The 16,311-nt window shown below is 37.7% G+C and overlaps 1 protein-coding gene across 1 annotated transcript; it reads left to right on the forward strand.

The window, feature by feature from the left end:
* Positions 1 to 1,390: 1,390 nt before the first annotated feature.
* On the forward strand, positions 1,391 to 2,332 carry LOC111911545 (uncharacterized). Its single transcript, XM_052763916.1, has 2 exons — positions 1,391 to 1,788; positions 1,864 to 2,332. The coding sequence occupies exons 1-2, from the start codon at positions 1,391 to 1,393 to the stop codon at positions 2,330 to 2,332; spliced, it is 867 nt and encodes a 288-aa protein (XP_052619876.1).
* Positions 2,333 to 16,311: the final 13,979 nt, after the last annotated feature.

Here is a 16,311-nt window from a genome sequence, read left to right on the forward strand (position 1 = left end):
AATACCCATAGACCCAATAGACCAAGAAAAGACCACATTTACTTGCCCAAGTGGGACTTTTGCTTATAGACGCATGCCCTTTGGGCTGTGCAATGCACCCACGACTTTTCAAAGGTGTATGACAGCCATATTCCGCGATATGGTGGGAAAATTCATGGAAGTTTTTATGGACGACTTTTCCGTTTTTGGATCTTCTTTCCATGATTGTCTCACAAATCTTGACTTAATGCTTGCTAGGTGTGAAAAAACCGACTTGGTCCTCAATTGGGAGAAATGTCACTTTATGGTCAAGGAGGGTATAGTTTTGGGCCACAAGGTTTCCAAAATGGGAATTGCAGTGGATCGGGCAAAGATTGACACCATTGCCAAATTAACCCCACCAACTAATGTGAAGGGCATTAGAAGTTTTCTAGGACACGCGGGTTTTTACCGGCGTTTCATAAAAGATTTTTCAAAATAACTAGACCTCTAACACAATTACTACTAAAAGATGCACCATTTACTTTTACTAAAGAATGTTTTGAGGCATTTGAATGTTTAAAGGAAAAATTAACTAATGCCCCGATCATTATTGCACCAAATTGGAACTTACCCTTTGAGATTATGTGTGATGCTAGTGACTTTGCATTAGGAGCCGTCCTTGGTCAAAGGGTTGATAAGCACTTTCGACCCATATATTATGCTAGCAAGACTCTAAATCCAGCCCAAGAGAATTACACCACCACTGAAAAGGAATTATTAGCTGTGGTGTATGCCTTTGACAAATTCCGCCTTTACTTGGTTTTATCCAAAACTACTGTTTTTACTGACCACTCGGCTACCAAGTATTTGTTTGCCAAACAAGATGCCAAGCCAAGACTGATACGATGGGTGCTACTTCTTCAAGAGTTTGACATAGAGATACGAGACAAGAAGGGAATGGAGAATGTAGCAGCTGGCCACTTGTCAAGGCTTGAGAACCCCGCAATTGCAAGAAGATAAAGTTGGAGACGACTTCCCGGACGAGTACATTATGGTGACCGTGGGAGAAGAGCCATGGTTCGCAGATATAGCTAATTATTTAGCTACAAAATACATCCCAAAAGATTTTAGTAGTCAACAAAAGAAGAAATTCTTTTCTGAATTAAAATATTACTTTTGGGACGAGCCATACCTCTTCCGGAGCTGTGCGGATGGGATCATACGAAGATGCGTATTCGGGAAGGAAAGCCGGAAAATATTAGAGCATTGTCATAGCGGGCCCATGGGTGGACATCATGGAGCACACTACACTACAAAGAAGATCTTTGACATTGGGTTCTATTGGCCCACAATTTTTAAAGATGCAACCCAATTTGTCAAAGAATGTGATGCTTGTCAAAGAGTGGGAAACATTTCATCTCGAAATGAAATGCCACAACATAGTATCCAAGTGTGCGAGGTGTTTGATGTGTGGGGAATCGACTTCATGGGACCATTTCCCATGGCTAAAGGAAACAAATACATATTGGCGGCGGTGCATTATGTATCCAAATGGGCGGAGGCACAAGCGTTACCCACAAATGACGGTCGGGTGGTGGTGCGGTTTTTAAAGAAATTATTTTCACGATTTGGAGTCCCGAAAGCCCTTATAAGTGACCGAGGCACACATTTTGCCAATGACCAATTGGAAAAGGTGTTAAAGAAATATGGGGTAACCCATAAGTTTTCCACATCCTACCATCCACAAACTAGTGGACAAACCGAAGTGACAAATCGAGCTTTAAAGCGAATTTTGGAGAAATCGGTGGGGAGCAATCGCAAGGAATGGTTGGATAAGCTAGATGATGCACTTTGGGCTTTTCGAACAGCTTTCAAAACACCTATTGGTACTACACCATATAGGTTAGTTTATGGAAAGCAATGCCATTTACCGGTGGAGCTAGAGCATAAGGCGTTTTGGGCTTTAAAGATGTGCAACTTCAACATGGAGGAACTAAAGAGCAACCGGTTGATGCAAATGAATGCTCTTGAGGAGCTTAGAAAGGATGCATACTCTAGTTCGTTGATTTATAAAGAGAAGACCAAGATGTGGCATGACAAAAGGATAAAAGAAAATAAAGAATTTCATGAAGGCCAAAAAGTGTTGCTCTTTAATTCACGACTAAAGCTTTTCTCGGGAAAACTCAAGTCAAGATGGGATGGTCCTTTTCTGGTGAAGACGATATTTCCACATGGTGCTATAGAGCTATTGTCAAGAGATGGAACACCTTTCAAGGTCAATGGCCATAGGGTCAAAAAGTATGAAGAAGGAGTCCCCCGGAATGAAGGAATAGAAGAGTTGTTGTTGCTGGAAGGGATTGCAACCACGTAGAAGGGGATGAGTCCAACTAATGACTCCTTAAAAAGAAGCGCTTCTCGGGAGGCAACCTGAGTCTCAAGTTTGCATTTTCTTTCCTTTTCTTTAATTTTATTTTTATCTTTTTCATTCGTCTTCTTCTGAGAATATAATTGCTTGAGGGAAAGCAATGCCTAGAGTGTGGGGTGGGTGGCTAAAAGAATGAAAAAAATACATTAAATTTTCAAAACATTATTTTTTTTCAAACTGCAAGGATTACTCGCCGAGTAGGTCGTATACTCGGCGAGTACCTGCCGAGTAACCCAATAAAACGCGTAAAGGCATTTCTACTCGGCGAGTAGAACCTTACTACTCGGCGAGTAGCCAACTTACACAGATGAGATATAAATCTATAAAAAAAGGGGTTTTCACCCATTTAACCCCCATACTCGCCGTGCACATTGTATCCTCAAGCATCCCTGCGATTTCTTCAAATCTCTTCAATTTTCCACTTAATCTTCATCTTTCAAATAAAAAGGTAACATCTTTACACTTAAAACTCATCAAAGGTTCAATCTTTATCATAGATTTGCCCCTATTTTGCTTAATTTCGGATTTAGGGGTTTCCTCAAATTCTAGGGTTTTAATTTAGCCATGAATTAGGTAATGTTAGGAGGAATTTCCTTTGGATTTGTGGTTAGATAACTCATTACAACAAACCCCTGTGAAGAATTTGGAGTTTTGGACAGCCTATATATGACCGGCACCAAACAGTTCCCGATGTTCATCCTACTCGCCGAGTAGGTCATGTACTCGGCGAGTAGATGAATATTCAGACCTTATTTGTTCGTTTTTAATTACTGGGTATTGTTTGTTTGTGTGCTTTTGATGTTTTTATGCAGGTATCATGGCCAGAAGGGGGCAGTCTTCTAGGGGGGAGCCAAAATGATATCCCGTGGCTTTCATTTCAACAAATCACTTCCAAGTCATCCCAAGCTCGGGCCAAAAATAGATTAGAGGCGCTCAAGTAGAAGGAAATCCATTTACCCAACGCTGTTGACTGGGATTGGTTGGGAAATGTGGGATTGGAGGAGGATCTCACACCTTACTTGGTGAAGGAGTGCAGTTTGGGGTATACCACCATCACATGTGATGGTTGGTTACAATTATTCAAGATACAAGAGCCTGTATATGCCGAGTTGTGTTGGGAATTTTTTGCTACCATCTCATTCCGAGGTGGTAGTGAGTATTACAACCCCAACACAATTTCTTTTCCTTTGGGCGGGGAGCTGCGACAATGCAGCATTGCTGAGTTTTCTTGGAGGCTGGGGATTTATGATCAGAGCACAATGATGACTGAAAACTTTGAAGCTTTTCTGGAAAACTGCCATAAGGAACTTCCCGAGGCAGTGGTGGCTTCTACATGGTGGAACACGATTGCCAACCGGGTGTATATTCCTTCCACCGCTCAGGAGGGTCACATTCGCTCACCGATCCATCGCCTTATTCACCGCTTCGTGGCTAGCACCATCAACATGCGGAAGGATTGGGACAAGGTCCCAACCCTTGATATTTTCTATCTTTGGAGTATTATTACTCCCGACGCTTTCTGCAATCTCCCCTATTGCATTGCCAAATTTCTTGCTGAAGGGGCGGTTAAGGAAAAAGTTAACTCCAAAATAAATGGAGGCATGTTTGTTACTAGGCTGCCAAGTCGTTTGGGGTCCTAGATTTGCAACAAGCTAGGGCACTCACAGTCATTCACCATCCACCATTCAACACTACGTTATACAGGAGGGCACGGATCGTTGAGAAGTTTGGTGATTCATTTTCCATTCCACATGTAGATGAACCGACAATCCCCGAGGAGCTGGGAAGGCGGGTACGACAACGTAGCGAGCGGGTACGAGAAGACCCACCGGTTATTCTGGTGGAGAAGGAAAATGATGGGTGGAACCAATTGGAGTACCGGCGCTATTTGGACGACATTGGACGAGGGGTTAATTATAATAATCAATCTTTCGAATACCTCTTTCAACAAATGAACATTGCCCCAAGACCCGGACCCGGCTATCCATACATTATGAGTTGGGACGAAAGAATGAGGGGGAGAAATGAAGAAGGAGGAAGTGGTGCGGGAGGAGCCGATATGGAGGATGATGATTGAAGAAGTTTTTTTTATGTTTTATGTTTTTATGATGTTTTGTTTGGTTTTGAACAATTGTTAAACACTTGGATGATTTTTATTTTTGTTGGGATGGTTATTACTTTCACTTTTAGTTGTTTATTTTTCAGGGATGGAAGATTAGGAAGCATACTAAATTGTTAAGGGTTAGTAAGGAATGAGAGATTTTCAAGAAAAGTATGGAGTCTTGTCCTTAGGATTGAATCTGTGAGAGTCGAGAGAAATGGAGAGTGTTGCTGCTGGATTTAGAGTGAGGGTCAGTGGAATTTCCAATTTCAAAACCTAAGTCGAAAGGAACATCAACTGGATCAGTTTTGGCAATACAACGCCTACTCGTCGAGTGCACAAACTCTACTCAGCGAATACATGGGATATTACACGTTATTGTTCCAAGTCAAGAGATACTCGCCGAGTCCGCACCACTACTCGCTGAGTAGACCTGCAATCTTCGATTTCCAGAACTGCTTTGAGCACTTTCACTGCAGCATTTATCCATTTTTTTGTAAAGAATTGTTACTGGGGATTTTCTAAGAAGCTTGTTCCGTGAAATTTTCGAGTTGTCAACCACACGAGACACGTGACACCCAAGACATGGACGAGCTGTTCCCATGTCTAAAGTCAAGTGAAGATGGAGCTGAAGAAAAGAGTATCAACATATCGACTGCTACCCCAGGGGAGTTTGTTCCAATCCTCTCTATATTTGCATTTTTATTTTTTGCATAATATGCAATGAGGGCATTGCATAAAATAAGTGTGGGGTAAGGGGTTGGTCACATATTAGAAAATTTAGAATCTTAATTTAGGCTAATTTTTTTTAAAAAAAAAATTGTTGCATACCAAAAATATTACTTAGGACTTAATTTAGAAAATTTTGGTAAAAGCAAATTAGGATTTCATGTTAGAATTGTGTTGATAATTGCATGAAAACCCAAATGTTTAGTTGAGCCTATACACATTCTAGTGCATTTGTGGCTTCCTTATTCTAGTGAAATCATGGGACAAAAACACGACCCCGCTCAGCCTGAGGGATGCAATATGTTTAGCAGCCTAAACCTGAAATGTATCCAGGAAAATTGTTATCGTTAGCCAATAAAGGTTGAGGTTGAGCGCCCCTGCTTAAGCATGTAGGTTTTTGAGTGAAAAAAGAGGGGTACATGTAAAAAAAGAGAGAGAGAGAGAGAATTGCAAGAAAAGTTGAAGTATTTTGGAGCAAATAAAGTGAAGATCAAAAGATCAAAATTCCAAGAAATCCAAAAGTTGAAGATACCAAAAAAGTCAAACAATAAAGGTGGTGAATTCAAGAGATCAAAGATCAAATTATCAAGAAAGTGAAGAATTCAAAAGAGCTCCATATTGGTATCATAAATTGTAATTCTAGATTATGTATGCTTGGGTTGCTCAACTAAAAATACCTTGAGGGTAAGAAGTTTTCTGCGGATGGATTCGGAGGGATGCATAAAATGAGCATAGTTCGGGGTGAGTGGGCGAATGTTTATGAGGATTGTGAGTATTTGTAGTATAGGGGTATTTAGGTCAATTTTAGACACAAATACATGCATTGCGGTCTTGGCATAATGGCTGGGTTAGATTGGAGTATTTTGATATGTGCATAATTAGTTAATTATTTAGCATACATTTTTATTCATTTAACTAATTATGTGTATAATGTGGACAAAAGGTACTTAATACTGTTTAAATTTTGTTTTCAATCCAAAAGACATGCTTGGGAGTGAAAGGGAACAAGGGGAAGCAATTAGAGACCAAAGAATGAAGATTGAGGGACAAAAGCTTACCTACTCGGTGAGTACACGAGCCTACTCGGCGAGTCCATCAGAATATTCCAGAAGATAGCCACGACTCCTGATTTGAGACGGATAACTAAGAACCTACTCGACGAGTTGGGTCTGCTACTCGCCGAGTACACCTTGTTTTGAGATAGTTATAAAAACCAAGCCTTTATCCAATGGGGATACTTTTCTGGCATTTTTTGAAGATCCATCTGCGATTCAGAACCCTTGAAGGCGCTGAGGAACTCTAATCTTCAACCTTTTGAAGAATCAAAGCATCTAGGTTAATCATTCCACTTAGCTTTAGGAATTAAGTATGTTTAGCCTAGTTAAATTTGTTTTTGTGTTTGTTTTTACTACAACTATGAGCTAAATACGTTTTTGTTTCTGTTTGGGGAATACCAAGGAACTCCTATGGTTTAATTCTTAGATTTTTTATTGATTGTTTATTGGTGATTTATTAAATTAAGTTTGTTAAAGAGCCTTATGCATTAATCACAACTATTTTCTGTTAATTGGAAGACAATTAAGTTGCATGAACATCTCTTAGTTGTTAACCTCATATGTCTATGTGAACACTTAACCATATGCTTAGGAATAATGATTATGAAACTAAGATTAACAAGACAATAGGTAGATTAATGTGTGAGCTTGTTTGAGAAACCATCAAACAAGAGGTTAATTGAACCACTAATTTGATTAACCACTACAAATCTTATTTAATCCAAATTATTAATCTAGGGAATTAATTAGTTTAAACACTTGATCACTGCTTGAATTAATTAATTGTTTACGGGTTAGGAGTAATGAACATGAACCTAACCACTATAATTGGTAGCCAATAACAATTAATCCATCATAAATACAAAATAACCATAGGAGTGAATTGGTTGAACCTAAATAGAAACATCTTTATCAAATTTGGTGAATTAGTTGTTTGCTTTAGTTACTTAGTTAATTAAGTGTTTGTGTGGCGTGTTTAAGTTTCTAGTCTTGCAAAACTAGAGAAAAACCTTTTACTTTCATTAATTGCCTAGTTAAAATTAGCCATTAGTTTAATTTTCCGTTCCATGAGTTCGACACCCTACTTATCTAACTATACCATTAAAAGACAGGTTCACTGCCTTTGTGTGCTAAATTTATTAATAAAAAGTAGGAATAAAACAAGTGCATTTTACACACATCAGGGAGAGAATAGTAATCCAATCCTCGAATCAAATTTCTATGGATTCTAAGATGCAGCAGATCAATTCATTGAAATTGACCCTATTCTGAACAACAATGACTATGATGTCAACTTCTTTGAATTTCCGAACGATGACGATGTTGACATATCCGGTGCAGAAGTTCAGGGGGAGCATCATCCTCAAACTCAAATTGTTCAGGGAGAGCAACACAACCCCATTGTTGATGTCAGATCATCCCTACACAAGAACTTCCGAGATTGCATATCTAGATAAAGGATCATCCTCCAAATCAAGTAATTGGAAATCTCAACGTGAGAGTTCAAACTCGCTCTGCTACTAACATTCAAAATGAGTGTCACTTCTTGGAATTCATATCAATGGTTGAACCTAAATCCATCAAAGAAGCCTTAGAATATTCTGATTGGATTACAACCATACAAGAAGAGTTAAAAGAATTTGACAAAAATTAAGTGTGGACTCTTGTCCCTCCTCCTCAGGATCACCCTATTGTTGACGGCGTTGGAGTTATAATTTGAAAAAAGGAGAGATTGGTAGCTAAAGGATTTACTCCGATCGAAAGACTTTATTACGATGAGACCTTTGCTCTTGTTGCCCATCTTGAAGCTATCTGAATCTTTCTCACTTATATTGCTCACAAGGGCTTTAAAGTTTACCAAATGGACGTCAAGAGTGATTTTTTCAATGGTGAACTTGATAGTGAAGTATATCTTCAACAACCTCCGGGGTTTGTAAATCTTTTATATCCAAACTACTGCTACAAACTTCAAAAAGTTGTTTATGGCCTCAAGAAAGCTCATCTCGCATGGTATGAGAAACTCATTGATGTTCTGAACTGTTCTAGTTTTCAAATAGGAATTCTTGATCCCACATTATTCAGAAGAACAAATGAGAAGCATCTCATGTAAGTGCAAATCTATGCCGATGATATCATCTTTGGATCAACTGATCTGGCGATGGTTGTTGAGTTTGCTAAATTGATGGTTAGTCGATTCCAAATGAGTATGAATCGTAAGTTAGGTTTCTTCCCTGGACTGCAAGTTAAACAATCCAACAAAGTAATATCCATTCATCAATATAAATACATTTTCAAACTTCTGAATAAATATTCAATTGACACTTGTGCATCTGCAAAGGTTCCAATGGGTTTCGGATACAAGATCTCCTCGGACCCATATGGTGTGTTTCCATCGATCAAAAGAAGTGTATGAGAATGATTGTATCACTAATCTATCTCACCGCAAATCATACCGATATCATGCTCTCTATGTGTACGTGTGCTAGATTTCAGATTAATCCGAAGATGTCTTATATTTTGGCAGTCAAGAAAATCTTCCGATGAAAGTTTCCTACTTCAAGCTTATTTGAACTCAAACTATAGATGACTTCACCTTGATAGAAAAAGCACAATCAGTTGTTGTTAACTTTTGGGTGGAAGATTGGTTAGCTAGTCATCCAAGAAACAATTTTGCATTGCTCTTTCAACAACGAAAGCGAAATACATTGCTTCTGCAAGCTGCATCTCACAAGTTCTATATATGGATGAAATCTTAGCTTTTGGACTATGGTTATTGATTTCAACAAATTCCTATCTATTATGACTTTCACAGTGCTATTACGGTCTCTTATAATCCAATTCAGCACTCCATGACCAAACACATTGATATTCGGTACCATTTTATTAAAGATCATGTGTTGAAAGGTAACATGAAATTGTTGATGTCTTTACTAAGACATTGGACGAAACCAAATTCAATGGTTTTCATAACAAAATGGGAATGATGATGCCTGATTCTCAATTCTTTTAAGAAGTTTGTACTCTCTGATGGAAACATCGGAAAGTCAAAATAATTCTGAACCAAACCTTTTACCTCATAATTATTTCTTCTTGGAAATAAAAGGATCGTTATATGTCTTTTTGTCTAACTTTTCCTGCTAGTCTTAAGTTTTTCAGATTGTCACTTCCTTAAGCTCCATCTAACTCAAGTTTGTCCGACATACTGAGAATGTTTCACCTTGGAATATATTATATTCTGAAATCCTAATGATGAATCGACCTCAGAATTCCAATGCGAACCAGTAATGTGTTCTGACACTTATTTTAGTTTGAGATCAAATCCTTCATCTATCGGAATTTCTCATATATAAGCTTTTTAAGATATGACCTCTAAGATCTTCATCCGTTGATGTCTCTAATATTCATTATGAGTTTGTGCCATCTCTGAACATATATCAAGTATCAATGATGTTTGGAAATCTCTTTGGAAGTATCTTAAGTCATCTCCATCACGGAACTTGAACATTATGAGATTTTCTCAAATCATCAATAAATTAATTTTAAGGTTATCATTTAAATGTTAATTTGAAAAAAGTTTTCTCATGATTATTAACAATAATTTCTTTTATGATGTTTGGAAATCCCTTTAATTCCTTTTATCAAGTATCAATGATGTTTGGAAATCCCTTTAATTCACTATAAACATGATTTTGGCATATATTCCAATAAAATGTTGAGTAATTCTGAACTGAATTGATGGTTTTCAAATTACAACAAACAAACATCCCATCTTTTGGTTTGAAACTTTCACATAGGAAGGCTTTTAGGCCTACACATTTAACGTGTAACGCCCGCGGATCCGGGCTAGTCCATTTAGAGGCAATAGGGGTCGAAAACGACTTTTCGACAAAATAATATTTAGAGTAAATAATATTAAACAAGTTGTAGTATATGTTACACGGTTTCCGTTCATATAAAGAACGCTAAAATCCGAGTTATAACGAAGAAGTTATGGCCCGCCGAAGTTTTACGGCAAAACCAGCACGGCACCAGGAGACGTAAATAGTGAATTTACGATGGAGGACTTTTTAGCCTTAGTGATCTAAACGAAAGTCGTAGAATATGTTAAACTGAGAAATCCATAAAAAGATCGCCGAAATCTGACTTCGTATGAAGAAGTTATGATTTTTCTAAGATTCAGCTTAGCAGTGCACGGCCCGAAACTCGAATTTTAGTTCGAGCGGTTTTTGGCTTACGCGACCTAAATGAGAGTTGAATATATCATTAATAGGAACTCAACGGTAAAAAGATGGACAAAAACGGAGTTCGTATGAAGGAGTTACGAATTCTTCACGGTCATTTAACAGTCTAAACGCCTCCTACTGTTAAATTTGAGATCGGAAGAGAATTAGACGACGGAGTCTAAACGAAAGTTGTAGATCTTGATTTTACCTACGCGTGGATATAAATAACATCGAAAATGGAGCTCGTATGCGAGAGTTATGATTTTTCTAAGTTTGAAGGTTGATACGCGATAGGGGGTGACGTGGCACCACCAGAATTGGACACGTGGCACCACCAGAAGGTTGCCACATGCACCAACTCGGCGAGTAGGTCCTCCTACTCGGCGAGTCCATCAGTCAGCACCACTATAAATAGAGGTGTCGGGTTCCATTCATTCTCACACCTTCAAACCCTTCTTTCTCTCTCTAGAACTTCTCTCTAAGCCCCCCTAACCCCCCTAAAAGCCTAGGTAAACCCCCTAGCACCCGAAGGAAGCTCCGAGGCTCCCGGAGTCCCAAGAAAAGAGCCTTTCGGCTCGGGAACGCTGCTCCAGCGAAGCCCGTTTTTGCGAAAAACCCACTGTAAGTGAGCTGTACCTATCCTATCTTTAGTATAGCTTATGTTACAATAAAGTAATGTTATTAGGACCTTATAAGGAGTATTTGGGCTATTATTATGGTTATATAAGTATTGTTTAACGCTTATATAATAATAATAATAGCTAGACTATTAAATTAGTCTCGTCAAACGTTAGACTAAACTCTAGTGGTAATGATACTAGGTTTCGTCAAGGGATAATTGTTTTAAGAGTAACAAAGTGATGTTCGAGTGCCGACTCACCACCTTCCCAGGTGAGTGCATAGTTACTTTCATCTTACACATAGATATGAAGGATTTTATATAAACTACTTGCTACGTGTGCATATTATCTGAATACTTGCTGTCTATGCTGGATGAACGTTTTATACATGTTTTAAATGATTTAAACTGTATACGTATTTTATATATACGAATATGTTGGGTATGACATGGGTAGATGAATGATGAGAGATAAAAGATGATGTGAGTAAACATAGGCAGCTATAGACTTGGTGCCTAATAAATAACCTCGGCAGCTATGGACTTAGTGCCTATTGGACAAACACTGGTAGCTTTGGATTTAGTACCTGTTAGGAATTGGTAGCTATGGACTTAGTACCTATTGGACAAACACTGGTAGCTATGGATTTAGTACCTGTTAGGAATTGGTAGCTATGGACTTAGTACCTATTAGATAAATGCTGGTAGCTATGGATTTAGTACCTGTTAGGAATTGGTAGCTATGGACTTAGTACCTATTAGATAAACACTGGTAGCTATGGATTTAGTACCCGATGAATAAACTATAGCAGCTATGGAATTAGTGCTTTACGAACGAGCATTGGCAGCTATGGATTTAGTGCCAGTCCTATAACCCTGGAAGCAAGGGACTTTGGAATAAAAGAATGCAGGATAGATGACTCTTAAGATAAATCCTTAAGAGTAAAGAAGATAATGGGGATGGGTAATTGGGTTGATTGTTTGATTGTTTAAACATAATAATTATATTATTGTGGGTTGAAAACCCTATGTACTCACCAGGTTTCCCAACCTGACCCACTCAGTTTATTTATATCACAGGTGTTGATATGAAGTCACATTACACTGAGAGATTAAAGAGATGTAGATCACTAGTATAAATAAATGTAAGTTCCGTTTATGCTTATGTTTCTGTATTGGCGATGACATCCCAAACGTTTTAAAATGAATAAAATACGTTTCTTTGAAAATGTTTTGATAACAAATTTATCGTGTTTTTCTGGGAACAAATTCCGCAACATTTTTATGAAAAGAAGTACTCTGATTTTTACAAAGCATAAACAAAATCGGTCTTTTCTGGCCGTGAAAATGGGGATGTCACATAACGCAACCTGTTTCCATTTTTTCGGATGATATCATTCCATTCTTCGACCTGACCCGAAAACCCCCACATATAAAAGGATTTTGAATCCTAACTGTTCTCACTTTCCACGATTTTGGCTATCGTCTTCATTAGAAGTCTTTAACTGTTCTTTGTGCTCTTCAAGCTTTCCATACCTTCATCAATGGCATCGAAAACTTCCAAACCTACAACCAAGAAAAAATCACTCAAAGGGTCTGCATTATCTTCTTCAACTGAACCCCTCCTAAGGGAAATTACCCAACTTTTCCCCCCAATTCAATGGACTATGATGAGTTCGTCAGAATCATGATTGAGTTCATATCTAGACATCCCATTGTCGTTCCACTCACCAAAATCTCTAACCTTAATTTTCCTCTTAGGCTTCTTCACAAAGCCTTTAAACGTGTCAAATTTGAAGATGGGGTTCTTGAAGTGAAAATAAAAATTGATCGGATTGTGCCAGTACACAAAGCGACATTTCTTCGAGCAATTAGAGATGCAGATTTTTGGGTTTTAGTTCAAAAATAGTTTCATAAACTAGAAAATATGGAAAACGGAAGACTTTAAATTTAGAACATAACATAAACATTTTATACCCACCAAGGATCTTCTTGCACGTTACGGAAAGATTTAAACACCAACCAAAGAAAGGATGAAGAAATAATAACCTTTGTGGTTCTTTGGTTCCTCTTGGGAGGCTTGGAAGTTGATGAAGAATGTGGAACCTTTGAGACACCAAGAATGACTCAATTTGATGAAGATGCTAGTCCATAAACTCTTAAGAACTCTTAAGCTTTAGTTTATATCAAAATATGAACCAAAGAGAGTAAGGAAATGCAATTAAACTTAAAGGCAAGAACAAAAGATGAGAGAGTCTCATCTCTCTCTCTCTCTATCTCTTTATGTTACAGTTTTGGTGTATCAAATCCAAGACAAAATGAAAGCCTCAAGTCTTGTATATATAGTAGAAACCATACCTTACTTTTTAATAAACTAATCAAAGGACCATGACCTTATTTAAATAATCAAAGAGCCATTCTCTCATGTAAATGGTTAAAAAGCCATACACTTATTTAAATATTCAAAGAGCCGTTCTCTCATTTAATTAATCAAAAAGCCAGAATCTTCCTTTTTAACTCTTATTTTATAAAATAATAAAAGGAAGAAGGAAAAATCTTTATATTTTATAAACAAAGTTTGTAAAATATAAACTTTAACTTTTTTGTAAAAGACAAAAGAATTTGTCTAGTCCAAAATATTGTGCATAACTTATTAATTTATAGCATACGAATTGTAACGCCCGTGTTTCTACGCTAGGAATTAATATTGACATAATAGTCTAGGTTAACCTTTGTAACTCATTTTGAAGAAATGAAAAAGAATTATGTGAATATTATGTGAATTATGTGTTTTATGCTTAATTATTAGGATTTAATTAATTAAAAATAAAAATGAGCGTCGAAAATAAATATTAGACAAAGCTGATATCTATTAAGAAAGTGTTAGTAGTCGTGACACAGATTCCGGATATATAAAGAATACAAAAATCCGAGTTATAACGAAGAAGTTATGACCAGTCGAAGTTCCGCGACAAAACCGGCACGGTGCCGAATGACGTAAAAAGTGAGTTTTTGATAAACTACTTTTTAGCTTTAGTAATATAAATGAAAGTCGTAGTGTTCGTTACACCGAGAGTATGTATAAAAAGAACGTCCAAATCTGACTTCGTATGAGGAAGTTATGATTTTTCTAAGTTTCAGCTTAGCAGTAGACAGCTAAATACTCGAATTTTGGATCGAGTGATTTTTAGCCGACACAACCTAAATGAGAATCGAAGGTCTCGTCAATATGATTACAACGGTAATAAGACAGACGAAAACGGACGTCGGATGCAGAAGTTATGAATTTTTAACGGATTTCCTGTCCCGGTCTATTAAAAATAATAATATTAAAAATTAAAGTCAAAATTAGCCGACGAAGTCTAAACGAAAGTTGTAGCGCTTAATTTTACATACGCGTGTATATAAAGAACGTTAAAAACGGAGCCCGAAAGTTATGGATTTTAGTAGTTTTAGCACAAAAATCGAGAAAAAAAATGCTAAAACCGAGGAATTTCGCATGGCTGGTGTTCGGCCACGTCACCTTCGCTCCATGCGCGCCACGTATCCGAAAATGCTGAGCCACCGAGGCCAGATGGCGAGGCGTGTCGCATTCCCTCACATCCAAAGTGCGGTCCAGTAGGAGTCTGACGCGTGCATTCTCCTGATGTGTCCGACCTTCGCATGATGTGCCGCGACTCCGAACCTCGGACCTAGACATCGGTCCAATCAGAACTCACACCTGGAACCTCGCACGTGCGAGCCATGTGCCTTCTCTTCGGATCTACTTCCATGTGGAGTCCTCTCAGTCGTCTGATCAGAAGCCTCGCCCCTATATATAGAAGGGTGCGAGACCTCCCGGGTATATTTTGGAAAAGTGACATTTTACACCCCTAAACCCATATTTCTTTCATTCCAACTTCCCCCAAAGCCCTGGTATTATACCAAACACCCGAAACACGCCCCGAAGTGCCCGAAGACCCGAAAAAAATATCTTTTCGGTTTTGAAGCCCAAACCTCGCAGAACCCGGTTTCTCAATAAAACTCCCGGTTTTATTAGAAACGATCGTTTTAGGAAACGAAGTGCTGCTTGATTATCATTAAATCATGTGAGTGTATAGTTACTTTCATCTTACACATAGATATGAAGTATTCTATATAAAATACGTGCTATGTGAGTATATATTGTTTGTTTATTTGAGGTGGATGTTGAAAGAATGATTTATACAGATTTTTAAATAATTTAAATTGTATATGTATTTTTTTTATCTACAAAATGTCGGGTAAAACATGGGTAGATGAAATAGTTGGTATGTGATGAAAGATGAGTTGGATAAATGAGATGATCGGTGATATATATCATGAGATGAGGGTGAGTGGTGAAATAAGAAACAATCAGTTACCCAAACGTTGGCCCTCGTCATTCAATAGAATATGGATGACAACCATGGACTGTTCTAGATGATCTGTGGAACACTACCAGGCTCGCAACTTGTAAGTGTGTGAACTATATGTTCATCAATTGTACTCTAAAAACCCATTGACATGTATTGCAGGGAGAAACCTGTGAATAATATTGTCGATAAATAAGGGCTATGGACTTAGCACATGTTGTATAAACCCTGGCAGCTATGGATTTAGTACCTGTTGTATAATCCCTGGCGATGATGTGACTTCGTGCCTATTCCTTAGGATGGATCCTTAGGAATGAGTGGTAGTTGATTCTTAGGGTAAATCCTTAAGAAATAAATAAGATAATGGGGTTGGGGTAATTTGGTTGATTGTTTGATGTTTAAGCATAATAAGTTTATTTATTGTGGGTTGAAAACCCTATATGCTCACTAGGCTCCCAAGCCTGACCCACTCAGCTTTTTTATATTACAGATAGTGGACCCCGAGCATAGTCGGATGATGATGAGCGATTTTTGGATTAAAGGCCAGTAGTTGTAAATAACTGTTGTAAGGCTTATATTGTCTTGTTTATCGGAACATGACATCTCGAGGTTTTGATATAAAATGAAAATATATATTTCTTAAAGAAAGGTTTTGATAAATTTTTATCATGTTTTGTTTTGGGAACAAATTTTGCAACATCTTTGAAAAGGATTACTCTGATTTTATTTTAAAAAGCATAAATTAAATCGGTCTTTTCTGGCCGAGAAATTTGGGATGTCACACGAATTATATATAATTTTACTTGCTAATGAAAATTATTATTT

The sequence above is a fragment of the Lactuca sativa genome, chromosome 5, assembly GCF_002870075.4.
Source record: "Lactuca sativa cultivar Salinas chromosome 5, Lsat_Salinas_v11, whole genome shotgun sequence".
Lineage (NCBI taxonomy): Eukaryota > Viridiplantae > Streptophyta > Magnoliopsida > Asterales > Asteraceae > Lactuca > Lactuca sativa.

Bases quoted from the DNA above. Each gene is read 5' to 3' on its own strand.
- LOC111911545 (XM_052763916.1), top strand. From the start codon at position 1,391: ATGCCACAACATAGTATCCAAGTGTGCGAGGTGTTTGATGTGTGGGGA. The intron at 1,789-1,863 runs GTTGGATAAGCT...TACACCATATAG, and splicing joins GGGAGCAATCGCAAGGAATG to GTTAGTTTATGGAAAGCAAT.